Here is a 14401-nt window from a genome sequence, read left to right as displayed (position 1 = left end):
AATTTCTAGCATCACTACACTTGTGCTTTGGGTCCATGTTTAAGTAAAATAAGAGTTACTTGAACACAAGCAGTGTGATACTATAGCAGTCCATCTGATAAGGAGATGGCTACTGTGCACCTAAATGGTGGTTATGTACAATATAGATATGTTGGAAAAAGGGATGATTCAGGTCCTGGGTAGAACAACACAGTCTAGTGTGACACTCCATCACTCAGGATAGTACACAATTAAATATTGATTTTTTCCAGAATTTTTCATTTAGTATTTTCAGAGTAGGGTTGGCAATGGCTAACTGAACCTGCAGACCATGGATAAGGAGGGACTGTTGTATATATAAAGTGTGATTAGAATATAGAAGAGTATCAGTATTCCTCTTGGGATACTTACAGAAGAATTTCCAGGCTATATTTTATAGGAGGGTATTGTCTTAGGCATTGAGATAAAAAGTGTGCAAAGATACAAAAGTATGGAAAACAGAATGTGTACCATCTGTACAGGAGGAAGTGGTATACAACTGAAAATCAATGTGTAGCAATTGAGCGAAATGCTCAAAAGTTAAAAAAAAACCCCAAAACCAAATATGTGCCTGAATACACATGTGAATTGACAGAATCTTCTTGGGGACATGAACTGGAAAGGGGCTCATTTTGCACTTGAGTCTGGTGCTGAAAACAAGGCAAATAAATGCTGAGGCAAAAAACCTGTGTCTCACCCAGGTGAAACTACCCTGCTTGCGAGTGTGAGGGCTGGAGGGCGCTCTGGGTCCTGTAGAGCCTTCACATGAACACCTGTGATGAGGTGGCTTCTCTGTGTGACTCTCCCTGGCAGAAGGTCATTGTGGATGTTTGTTGGAAATCACTGACATCCAGTACACTGTGCTTATTCTCTCAAATCCACTCATGCTTGGAAGTGGAAGTGAGGGTTTGTTCTTATAGTTATGAATATATAACATAAATAAATGGGCTTTCAGAGAAAGAAGAGAGAATTAGTAGTCCATTAGATAACAGAATCAGTGGAGAATTCTGCCCCATTTTCTGAGAGAAGTTTCAGAGAAAAGACTAAAAATAACTACTAAGAAGGAAATGATAGAAATGTTAATAAAACCCCCACACCTCTAGACTAGAGATTGATTAGAAGCAAAAGAAATTACACTTAATCTAATTGCGATGCAGGTTATGTAATTAGGTTTAGGGAAATTTGGAGTGTTATCATTTTGAGGACACTTAAAACCTGTACCAGTTTTCAAAGTGGAGATGTGGAGTAGGAGTGAGCGTCACATTGAAAGTCTTCTCCGAAATGAAGACAGTTGATAGTGTAGTGTGGAGGTTGGAAGGAGTGTTTGTGTTAGCTGGGTGCCTCTGAGCATCTTACCCATCACTCAAGTGCCTGTTAACTCTCCTCATCCTTACATTTACCTTCTGTCCAGAGGCTTTCCCTGTGCTGAGCTCTCTATCTTGTTTGACTTTCATCTGTGGCCTACAGAGCTGGTTGCCCATCAACTCCAACAATGCCCCTATAAACCTGTCTCATTTACAAGACCTGCTCTCTGATGGAAGCAATTTTTAATGACATTGAATGGACCTTATTTAACAACATTACATGATTTTCCCTGACATGATTATGTTTTCGCAGCCTGTGGCATATGGGAATGGACTTTGCTTGGTAAACTATGTCCTGTGGAGACATGGAGGAGAAAATTTAATTTGCCTTCAGCTGTTGATAATGATGGTATCTATCTTGCCTACAACACACATATGAAAGTTCAAACTGCACAAATAATTGATACCTACCTTAGAGGAACTCTGTGTGTGTGTGTGTGTGTGTGTATGAAAACGTCTGGCATATAGATACCAACCTCTTCTTGCCAAGGCATCATGGGGGAAGATAAAAGTAATGGCCATCAACTCTAAATTTATTTTTGTCTTTGTGAGGATTCAGACTTGATAATGGAAGGTGTTGCAGCAAACTGGCTGTTTGGTCATTTTTAAATAAGTCAATCTCTTGAGCTTGGTTCTCATATGTAAAATGGGGAGGTAGATATGACCTAACTGGGTTTAATGAAGATATAAAGGTAACATTTGTCGTCTGGCATTCCGAGTCATTTGTAATCTGGGTATTGATGCCTTCTCTTGCCTTGCCTAGTGTTCTTCTCCTAAACAGACTACCTGCTCCATCCACATGGTGACTTGTGGCTCCTCACACAGGCCAGCTGTTGATCAGCTCAATTTCCCTCCTGGAAAGCTTGCTCTAGTTTTCCTCCTTATCTGAGGAATATGAAATTTTCAAAACCCAGCTTGAAAACCATAGATTTTATGTCACCTTCCTGAACAATCTAAGCTTCAACAATTGTTTTTCCTCCATTTACATGCCTTTTAAAAATGCTACTAGTAGTAGAAAATATTAAATTATTTAAAAACCTCAAAAAAAAAAAACACCACAATTGCTTTTCCCTTGAACTCCTCTAGCATCTTATTAAGGATTTAACATAAGAACTTTAGACTGCTTAACCTTTTATGTATGAGAGATAATATTTTTAAAATAACTCCTGTTGCATTTTCCCTTCCTATTAATTCTTTTTCTTCTCCCCTAATAAGACTGAACCAAGAGTCTGAAAGGAAAGGTGGATGCTATGACATGAGGAACATTTCCTTCCTGGAGAGGAACATTGCTTCCTGGAAGGAAGAGGAAATTGGGAGTCCTCATGGTACTAGGTAGAAGAGGTGCTTGAGAGGAAGAGAGGCAAAGTTCAGATGCAAGTCATCTTCCCTTCTCTCTCTGAAGATGATGGTGGGCTAGTAAACAGGATGATAGAGGCTTAAAGAAGTAAGACATATGACCTAGTAGTCCACTTCCTTCACACTTGGCTTAAAGACATTGTTAACCCACAGAGAAGCCCATAATTTGGTATGGCACCCCTACCTACCAGGTGCATGCATTAGAGTAAGAATGACTGAGGGAGATAACTAAATGGTGGGCCTTAGTTCCCTACTGTCTGGGCTTCAGGGGGATCCAGAAATTACTGTGGCCTTTGGGCATTGAGGTCCTTAAAGATGCTGGCTGAGAGGGCCAAAGAGTATTGTTGTCTACAGTAGGTGAAGAAATGCTGCAGCAGAGGGTAGGGCAGCCCACCCACACTGGTGATCTTAAGGCAGCTGCAGAGGACCAGTAGTTCCAACGACAGCCATGGTGGGGCCAAGTGAGCAAGTCATTGATCTACAATGCGAGAAAGACTCAGATTGAGGGAAAATAGGGTCACAAATACACTGAGGAAGGGGTTGGATATCTTAGAGTCAAGATCTGCTGGAGAAGTTCTCCAATAGAAGCTTTCCCAAAACTTCAGGTGAAATTATAAAAGAGTAACACCAAATAATCTCCAATGGTTGAATTTAAACTGTCACTAATATTAAGCTTTGGATTTGTGTGGCTCTAATTGTGCCCTTTAAGCTATTTCTCTGAAGGCTCACTTGAATGTCAAGTATTATGCCATACAGTAGGAACATGGAAGTCTATGTTAAGCTACTGAATATTTCTGCACACTCATCCAGGAGGCTTTATCTTGTCAGCCTTCATAAATACGTTTTACTTCAGAGTTGAAGTTGAAGGAATGATAAAGGATACTATGATTCAGAACATGAAACCTCAAAGTATGGCACCTGGCATACTTAATGTTTAAAGCTACAAGAAACTGAAAAAAAAAATCCCAGAGGTATAAAGGTCAATCTCTGACATTTCTCCTTCTTTCTCCCATGAAGACCCTCACAGGATAGGTGTTTTGTCTTCTACCCAGAGGGAAGAAGTGTCAGTCACACAGAGATTCCTGAAAAATCTGAACAAAATGGTCTTGATAAGATCCACTCATTTCATTACCATTAAATCATGTTTTCCTCCTCCAATCATACTTCTATACAACTTTCCATTAGCACACACAGTTTTCCCTGGATCTTTGACCCCCATGTCATATAAAACTTTCATTAAATAAATTTGTTATTTTTTTATTATTGCTAATAATTCTTTGCTATAGAGGTATCAGATGTGAACCTTGTGATGGCCGAGGAAAAGAGATTACTTTTTTCTCCTTACAATATTAATCCTTGAAAATCCTGGTGGTTGTTGCTGGTGGGATGAGAACATGGAAAAAAGATTCTTTGGATGATATCTTTTAGCATAATAAAGCTATTAAGTTATGCTCTGGGTGTTTTGTATGTGTTCTACCCTGAAGATAAGGAAGCCTCAGAGTCAAGGCCACATAGTGGTTGTATAAGGTGACTGTAGTAGTAGTAATATGACATGGGATTTACCCCACAAACACAGGAGGCAGAGTAGAATGGAGCTGTAAACTTGGATGAAGAGCGATAAAAAGGAAGAAGAAATGGAGGGCCATAGAGGGGATTTTCATGACACTTAGGAGAGGTAGATTTCAATATTATTTTTCTGATATGATTTGATCTTTTTCTTCTATTTCCATCCTCAGTTGAGTCAACTCATTTCATTTCCTCTCTACCCCTCATTTTTGGGTTCATGTCTGTTATTAATGCTTGTATTTCTGAATAAAGGTATTTTTCATATTCCCAAATACTTATGTGAGAATAGTTAATTCAGCTTACATTTTTGTGCTATAAGTTTCCCCATTTTTGTGGTTGGTTTTTAGAGAGAAGTTTCATTAGCAGAAACTCATTTATATTTTCTGATTAAAAAATAATAACAGTAGTTTTGCATGGCTGTGGTTTGCTTTCTATCTATTACAATTCATTTCATGGACAGGGTTCCTCGTTTGAGAGCATCTCCTCCTGTCAGCTCTTCCCTCTTCTATGCAATTTTCTTTTATGGAAAATGGTGTTATCAGTGATGACCTTGTGGGAGAAGGTTCCTCATTTCCTGCTCCTCTTTTGTTCCTGCAGGATCCTTCCTACGCCTCACTGCCTTGTCTCCTACTTCTGCTACCCTTTTTCTTTGTACCTGATATGTCTCCCCAAAGCAGTTGTTAGGCTTGGTCCTCTGGTTTCACACTGTGAAGCCCCTTCCCTATAGCTAGTGATGTGAACTATCAAGCCAGGCAGGCCTAGGCTGGGTATTCGGCATTCGATGTTGGACCTACATTTTCTGGAGGTGCCTCTGTCTACATGTTGTCTGAGTCCTTTGTTTCTCATCATGAAATCTGTTATCATGATATCTCTTAACAATCTCTTTCCTCATAGGTTTGCAATGAGGCAAGTAGTGATAGATCTATTGGTACCCCCCTCCCCCTTACAGATAGCTAGAAGATCATCATGTTATGTCTTCTAATAATGCTGAAGACACAAGCCAGATATGGTTTATTTGTTCTCATTATTGATTTTGCTTTTTGATGAGTGGGCTTAGGGTGAAGGAAAATATTGGGGAGATTCAAATCAGGCAACTACCATTGTTCTCCAAATCTGGAAGATTCTAGGAGGAAGACTGTTCTGACTGAAAGCTCACTCAAGCCCTTATGTGAGCTCTGATTGTATGTCTTATTCATTGTTGTGTTGGACTGAGTTGTGCTGGATCAGGATGAAATGTTAGGCTTATATCTTCAAGTGCAACAAATTTCCTCTCTTGCATATCTGCCAAGAAAATAGTTCCCTCACTTTGCATTTACTTTTTTATTTTTCTTTATGTGTATCCTTGTTGGACTCTCTGTGGATCTTTGCTGAATTATCTACTGAAATAATGCAACTGCCAAAAGCAGGCCATGCTCTCCTGAAAAAATGCAGTTGTCAAAAGTGTTTTCAGTGACCTGATGTCCACCCTGAGGCTCGTTGGAACCATATCCTCTCTGAGGACTGTTTGATGGCTGGGGCATCTTAATTAAGTGTTGTCTTCCTGATACAAGGACTTAAACTTATGGATCTTCTTTGTGTTTAACTAATACTGATTTATTTATTTGTCTGACCTGGAAATGAGTTCTGGCCATTTTTGACACATTCACAAAGCCAAGAGGGGAAAATAAAAAATAATAATTTTGAAGGTTCAGCTTCCAATCACTGCAGGAACAAACAATGGCTCACAGCATTGTTATTTATATTAGAATACTGTGGGGGTATTCAGCACCACCAGGCCTCTAGACACATTCAACTAGCACATCCTTTGAATTAGGAAAATTGAATCAATATACAGTGAGGTCCTGTATTAGCATGTAATTTAGGAGGCATTTATGCTGAATTAAAAAATCTAATTAGTGGTTTCCTGTTTAGGGGGTAGTCACTGTTTATTCCATTTCCAGTTCACCTGGGTCTGTAATCACTTCTCATGCTTGATTTCCATTCAGATGGTAACATTTTACTTTTCATCCCCAACGTTTCCACAGACAGACCTAGGAACTAAATGTACTCGAAACAAATGGCACTAAGGATCCAAAGTGACTTTTAATTAAAATGCTTAAATCCCCACATTACTAATAGGAAGGAGCTAATAAAGTTTATAATATCAATAAAGAGAGAATATTTGTAGTGTGCTTTTTTAGGGGCTTCTCCCTTGAAAAGTCTCATTTTATTTCTCAACAAAGGCCGACTGCATCCCATCTGTGGCTCTGCCTATTCCTCATGAATAATGAGAAATGGTTACTGCTATTGTTACATTCATTCTTTTGAATTTGTGAAAGTCTGGGATGCTATAATTCTACTGCTGCAAATCAAGTCTTAAGGGAAGAGTAAATGATGTTTGTGGGTATTTTTAAGTTTCTTTTTCAACCTATTTATCTATTTGAGGTCATTTAAGTCTGAACTTACTAATATAATTAGGTGCAGAGTCAATGATAATAGAAAGTTGTCATCCAAATGGCTCTGGATACCATGTGGTTACCCATAGGATAGACACGTATTGTTACCCGTGAAGCACATAAAGCAAGTACATTAAGATTTCTATGCACCCAAATGGTTGGGCCTTCAGAATATATGATTTCTACTTTAAATTGTGTAGCCATGTATTATAGGAAAATGATTCAATTTTAAGGTTTTTTTTTTTTTTTTTTTTTTTTTTTTTGTTTTTTTTTTTTTTTGGTATTGACAACTAAGTAAGTAGGAAAAATGAGGCTAGACACTCAGGAATAGCAGGAAGCAGGCCTATTGGCTGCAGGAAGATTCAAAAGGGGGTTTTCTCCTCCATCAAATCCCCAGTTTATACCCAGTGTGTAAGGGGAAAGGCTCAGACGCTCACAATCTGTGGACGTTCACACAAAAGCAGCTTTCACTGTTCTGGGCACTCACTTCAGGCCAAGTACACTCTCTGTGAAAATCAGTGTCTGGGAAAGAGAGAGTCCCCTCTCCCTTTCTTCTCACTAGCTGGCTCACAGACCTGCCTGTAGACCTTTGAGATGTAAACACCTCTGTGAATGCTCCAGACTCAACCTGGAGGCCTTGAGTCCCTTCTCTGTAATCACACTCTCCACCTGAAAACACTGTTGTAGAAATTCTTGCAGATAATCTAAGGACAATTATGGTCAGGGTCTCTGGTGAAGCTTAATTATGGCAAGGGTCTTCTGGGTGGGGGGGGGTCTCTGGCCTCCTTTAATACAAAATAAGCTTAGTGGTCTATCCATGTGTTTAAATGCTTAAAATGACATTTTTTTTCCATTTAAGACCTGAAGCTTTGTGGGATGTAAGTATGTTTTGAAGGGTTACATTGGTTACAGTGGGACACATATTTCCATTTGAAAGAATATATTTCTTGTCTCTGTCTTTGTGACTTTGGCAGTCATTGATAATCATCAACTAGATCTGTTATATTATTCAAAGTTGCAAATAAATAGTATTTCTAACATTTCTTCAACCAACAGATGGAAGACACTTTTATAAAGAGAAATTCCACATAAACTCTTCAGCTATCTTTAGGTACAGTGTAGAGAGGAAAGAACATTCTCCAAAAGTGACTAATAATTTTTTTAAAATGTATCACATCATGGTATTAAACATATATAATGCATTCTAATCAATTACAGATGTTATTCTTATTGAAGTGCAAATCATCCTACCTTTGTTCAGTGGGAGCCTCTTTAAGTTGGCTCCTGAATCCTTTTGCTGCAACCCCATCACAGAAGAACATTCTCTCATCCAGGCTATGTAAATCCAGTCAAGCAAAGACCAGTGGGGGAAGAGCTTAATATTACAAATTTAAAAACCCATAAGGAAGCACATGAATAAGAATCAACAGACATGAAAACAGAAAAATCAAGCTCCAAGAACTTCATAACAGAACAATATGAGAGCCATAGCCATTTTTAAAAATAGTTAAACAAATATAAAAAAACTGAAACTCTTAAGAAAAAGATTGTGCAAAAAAGAACAGATTTGAACAAGTTAACAAAAAAAAAAAAAAAACAGAAAACCAAACCAAACAAAAGCAAACCAATATTTACACCTTTAACAAGGAAAGATATTAATTAAAATAAAATTAAAAACCCAGTAGGTGGACAAAACAGGTTCTTTAAGAGCAAAACTTAAATTGAACTCAGAAAAAAGGAAAGGGATTCAAGAAGTGATAATAAAAAATATATTATCAGAGAAAATTTAAAAACATTAAATAATTTAGGAATTAAATAAGAAAACATGATGAAAATTTAAAATAGAATGACCATGAAAATATATTTTGATGTTCAGATAAATCAGTAATTATAAATTTATGGCATTAGTTTTAAAACAAAGGAAGCAGTTGAATCAAATATCTGATTCTAGATAGAAAAGGTATAACAGAGAAGAAATAATTCAGGTGAAAGAACATTGTAAAACAGCTGAATGCATGAGGGTTATTATTATAAGTGGCAGAAGCAAAAATACTGAATTTCAAGGAAGTGGCATTTTGTCTCTGTAAATTTGGGGAAATGGAAACTCAGGGAGATGTAATAAATAATATTTCAAGATTTCTACAATCCTTTTAAACAAATGGTGCTAGGAAAACTAGATATCTATATGTAGAAGAATGAAACTAGATCTCATCCTGTATGAAAATAAACTTAAAAGAGATCAAAGACATAGAAATTAGGCCAGAAATTTTGCAACTCCTAGAAGGAAACACAGGATCAACACTCTAACATATTGATACAGGCAACAACCTCAACAGTGGGACTTCTAATGATCAGGATATAATACCAAAAATTAATAAATAGGATGACATCAAGTCTCCTGCACAGCAAAGGAAACAAGAATATAAAGACATAACCTACAAAATGGGAGGAAAATCTTTGCCAGCTTCTCCTCTAATAGAGGATTAATACCCAGAATATGCAAAGAACTCCAGAAGCTTAACAGAAAATCAAATAACTCAATCAATAAATGGGCTAAAGAACTATACAGACATTTCTCAAAAGAAGAATTAGAAATGGCCAACAAATATATGAAAAAATGTTCAAAATCCGTAGCAATCAGGGAAATGAAAATTCAAACTACACTGAGATTTCATCTCATTCCAGTCAGAATGGCAACCATTAAGAATATAAACAGTAATAAATGCTGGTGAGGACATGGGGAAAAATACTCATATACTGTTGATGAGATTGTAAATTAGTACACCACTATGGAAATCAGTATGGAGGTTCCTCAAAAGACTGGGAATCAAACCACCATATGACCTAGCTATATCACTACTCAGTATTTATCCAAAAGAGTTAAAGTCAGTGTATTATAGTGATACGAGCATAACCATGTTTATAACAGCATAGTTCACAATGGCCAAGTTATGGAACTAACTTAAGTGTCTGTCACCAGATAAATAGATCTAAAGAAAATGTGATATGTATATATAATGGAGCTTTATTTACCCATAGAGGAGCATGAAATTATGACTCTTGCAGGAAACTGTATGGAACTTAAGAGCATTATGTTAAGCAAAATAAGAGAAACTCAGACAAGCAGGAGTTGTATGTTTTCTCTCATATGTGGAAACTAGAGTGAATTAATGATTTAAAGTGTGTGTGTGTGAATCTCATGAAAATAAGAAGACTAGTAGAGTATAGGAAGGAGAAGGGGTGGGGAGTAAAGGGGAGGAATAGAGAAGGTACTGGAGAATGAAATTGACCAAATTATGTACCTGTACTAATATGTCACAATGAATTTTACTATTATGTTATACTACTAATAATAATGTACCAATAAAAAATTAAAAAGGTCCCTGCAATAACAGAGAGGGGCTGTTTGTTTTCTTTCTTGTGGCATTTGCAAATATACATATATATGTCTGAGAGAGGGAATGGGGCAAATCAAGCTTTCTCTAAACTTGGCAGAACTTGGAGTAAGCAGAGCATTGATAGAGAAAATGACCAACTGCAACTACTTTTGATGTACAGAGTCATATTTGGTCCTTGTTGAAGGGAAACTGTGCATCTATGGTCATTCTGTTATTAGGAAGAGGATTCTCAGAAAGCTAAGGAACAGAGGGTGACAGTGGTCCCTTCAGCTACCTCTACCAAGTGAATATGAGAAAGTGTCACAAGCAGGTGGCTTGGGTGCTGGCAGAAATGACATGAATTTCTTTTAGAAATAAAACCACTGTAACCACAAGAGTCACATGGGAGTCCAGCTTTCAGAATTCTGCTCAAGACTCATTGCTGGAGCACATCTGGTAGCAATAGCTAGCAGCTGTTAAAGCCGATCTTTTTCTTTTCTGGCTCCCAAATCAGCCTACAATAATCTGCCCTTCAGAGGGAACTCATTAAGTTCATTGATGTTCATGGTTTGAAATGCTGAGAACTAAGTCTTATAATATTTTTTAGATTGGGAGCAAGGACCTTGGCTAATTAAATCCAGTACCACCTGTCAATCTGAGCACTCGGTGGTTTGTCTTGGGTTCCAAGATTTAGAGACCCTACTCTAGTTCTTCTTTGTCCAAGTCCCTCCCCAACAGAGTGAAAATAGTCTTCTAGACCCCAGGAAACCCAGAGCTCCAGAATTCCCTGTTCCAGTGGTTTCATTCCTGCACAGGCCTGTTCCCAGGCCCATTCTCTGGAGGATGGCATAATCAGTGCAATGTGCTCCCAGGCCTGAGGCTAAGGCAGTGCTGTTTCAATGGAAGAGAGGACAGATAGAGCTTGGACATGCAGCGGGATGTTCATACTCATTGTAAGAAGCTCCTTAAAGTGCTGAATGAAGCCAAGGGTGGGAATGGCAAGGAGGGAAAGTGAGGAGAAGGGATGTGTGAATATACTACATTCTGTTTATCCATTTCTCAGTTGATGGATATTAGGACTATTTCTACTTTTGGCTGTTGTGAATATTGCTGTTTTGAACAGTCACGTATAGTTGCTTAGTATTCTAGGGTATGAATAAATCACAGTTTATTTATCTGTTTCTTCATTGAGGAAACTAAGTTCTTCCTTTCACCTATTAACTCAAGTTAACGATTATACATATGTCTTCTTTGTACACATTTGCCACAAGTTTCTCTAGAGTCATTAACTTTTAAAAAATATGAATAATAGCATTTTTATTGTGGTAAATACACATAAAATAAAATTTACCCTTTTAGCCACTTTAAAGTACACAATCCAGTGACAGTTAATGTATTTGCAAGGTTATAAAACTATCACCTCTATTTAGCCTGAGAATTCTTTCATGACCTCCAAAGGAAACCCAGAACCTATTAAGCAATCACTCCCTTTCTTGTCCTCCCTCCAGTCCTGACAATCACTAATCTGCTTTCTGCCTCTATGGGTTTGCCTGTGTAGACATTTCATAGAAATAGAATCATACATTGTGTCTCGTTTTATTTTTGGCTTCTTTCACTTAGCACATTTTCAAGCTTCATCCATGTTGTTGTAGCATGGTACTTCTAAAGCTGTATTAGTAACTTATGGACTGAATGTCCCTTGACCTCTCCCTGGGCAAACCCAGCTGTTAAAGCCCTAAGTGCCAAGATGAGGGCATTAGGAAGTAGGGCCTTTGGGACATAATTAAGAATAGATGAGGTCATAGTGGCAGAGACTCCATGATGGAATTTAGGAACCTCATTGGAAGAGGCAGAGGTTCTAGAGCTTTCTCTTTCTACCAGGCCAGGTGAGGATACAATGAGAAGGAAGCTCTCTGCAAGCCAGGAAAAAGGGTCTCACCAGGAAATAAATCAGCTGGTGCCTTGATCTTGGGCTTCTCAGCCCCAACATCAAGAGAAAGAAATGTGTGTTGTTTAAGGCATCCAGGCCATCATATTTTGGTATAGTAGTCAGGGCTGACTAAGACAGTGATTAATGAGGTATTAGTGGGTTATTCCTATTTTTGTCCTTTTTTCCCCCCCAATTAACAGACTTTTTTTTTAAAATAGCAGTTTTAGGTTTATAATAAAATTGGAAAGTACTAAGTGTTCCCACAAATATCATTCCTTTGGGCTGAATAATATTCATTTGGATGGATATACCTCATTTTGTTTAGACATTCATCAATTGACATGTGAGCTGTTTCCACTCTTGCAGTTATAAACATTTATGTACAAGATGTTGTGTGGACATGTTTTTATTTCTCCTGGGTATATATCTAATTGCATCATATGATTAACTCCATGTTTAACTTTCTTTCTTTCTCTTTTTTATACAGGGGTCTTGTTTTCCCTGGCTGGTCTTGAACTCATAATCCTCCTGCTTCAGCCTCCTGAGTAGATGGGATTATTAGCATGTGCCACTGCACCTAGATTTGGGATTTAATTAATTAATTAATTAATTAATTATTTTTGTGTATATGGCATTGGAGATTGAATCCAGGGGGCTTCTACTACTGAGACACATCCTCACCCATTTATAATTTCTATTTTGAGAAAAGGTCTTGCTAAATCCATGAGGGTCTCAATAATTTACTGAGTCTGGCCTTGAACTTGCAATCTGCCTGCTTCAGCCTCCTGAGACACTGGGATTATAAGTATGTGCCATCACAACCAGCAATTTTCCTTTTTTTTTTTTTTGCAATAATAATATACTACCAGTATTATCTACCAGCATTTTTACGATTAATTCTAATAATTGGACTTTAGATTTCCTTGGGATTTTTGTGTAGACACATACCTCATCTATGGATGCTATCAGTTTTGTTTCTTCTTATCTAAGTCTCCACATCATGGCTCTGAATCACTTCTTCTCTTTTCCCCTGAATACAGATAGTAAAGCCAAAATCTGCCAATTTACCTGCAGTTTTGTTGCATCTGGAGCTCTTACCACAATCCAATGTCTGCTTTTCTCAGTGGGAAAATCCCTACCTGCACCTCAAGCTCATGCCAGCCATATGGCTCATTGTATAGGAACGCTTTCTGAACTTTTGCTTTCTTTCCCCATACAGTCTCCCTGCCTAGAATGACCCTCCATCCCATCCACACCAGTTGAAACCCCACCAATTTTTTCAGGGATCTTCTTAAATAATATATTTTCTCTAAATGATTACTCAAGTCCCTTCTTGCACATGTCCATCTTGCACATGATGTGACCACTCAGAACCCATAATGGCGTAATGGAAGGGAACAGAATTAGAAAGAACTGAATTCAAATTCTTCTTCTAGCATTTAATACCTTTGTAACCTAGCTATGTTACAGGGTTCAGTTTTCTTATCTGTAGAATCAAACTCTGATTCCTCCAGCTGTTTTTTTTTTCAAGGACTAATTATATAATACAGTCAAAGCACCTGGCACATACTACTCATGAGTGCAGTAAGTGAAGGCTTTCTTGTACCTTGTCTTCATACCACCATGACAGCCTGCATCTTCTTGATTGCCCTACCTGCTTTCCTTCATGGGGTGTGATCCTCCTTCCAGATCTGAGTTTTTTCTTAGGGACAAATCACATTCTTTCTCACACTGCATTCCAGAGAATGCAGCTTCTAATAGGAACAGGAAGGCCAGCTTCGAGTGAAGAATCTGATTAACAACATTCAAAGATCCTTCCTGTTCTAGGGTCAAAGGCAGCAAGATATTTCCATGCATGTACTTATAGAAGTCCTCAAAAAAACCCCAAACTTGAAAACTCTAATTCCTAGCTCATAGTGGCCTCTGATCACATGCTCCTGTTCTTTGTCCCCTTCACACCTCCATACCCCATCCCTAATAAAAAGAGGAATCAAAACATGCATTCATTATAAACAAGCTTTCTGGAAGAGAGAAGTGGGTATTCTCTCTTTTGTTAGAGTGTAGGTGACATGAACCTTCCTAATCTGGAGAAATGGAGCAACAGGTGATTTCTGCCTGAACCTGGGGTTCAGTGAGACCTTAACCACTGCCATATACCACTTCTGAAAATGCCTGCTAATGCAACTTTCATTCCCTAGCACAGATATGCCCAAGGACCTAAAGGGATGAAATATAGGTCAGTGATAGAGCACTTGCCTAACATGTACAAGGCCCTGGGTTTGATACCCAACACTGTAAAAATAAACAGATAGATAGATAGATAGATAGATAGCAAAGGACGTAATCAGACATGTA

The 14401-nt window shown here is 38.0% G+C and overlaps 1 protein-coding gene across 2 annotated transcripts in view; it reads left to right on the top strand.

Moving 5' to 3' along the window:
* ANKRD42 (ankyrin repeat domain 42) overlaps positions 1 to 12588 on the top strand; it is a 136891-nt gene extending 124303 nt beyond the window's left edge. The window contains exon 13 of one of the 2 annotated variants that reach the window (XM_081280143.1): positions 12534 to 12588. In XM_081280143.1, the coding sequence (XP_081136269.1) occupies positions 12534 to 12561 (28 nt within the window). In that variant the 3' untranslated portion in view covers positions 12562 to 12588. The remainder of the gene's footprint in view (positions 1 to 12533) is intronic. The other variant, XM_081280144.1, reaches the window with a different exon arrangement.
* The last annotated feature ends 1813 nt before the right edge of the window (positions 12589 to 14401 follow it).

This window comes from Spermophilus citellus (assembly GCF_964194105.1).
Source record: "Spermophilus citellus genome assembly, chromosome: 2".
In the NCBI taxonomy this organism is placed as follows: domain Eukaryota; kingdom Metazoa; phylum Chordata; class Mammalia; order Rodentia; family Sciuridae; genus Spermophilus; species Spermophilus citellus.
This window is presented reverse-complemented; position numbering and strand designations above follow the sequence as displayed.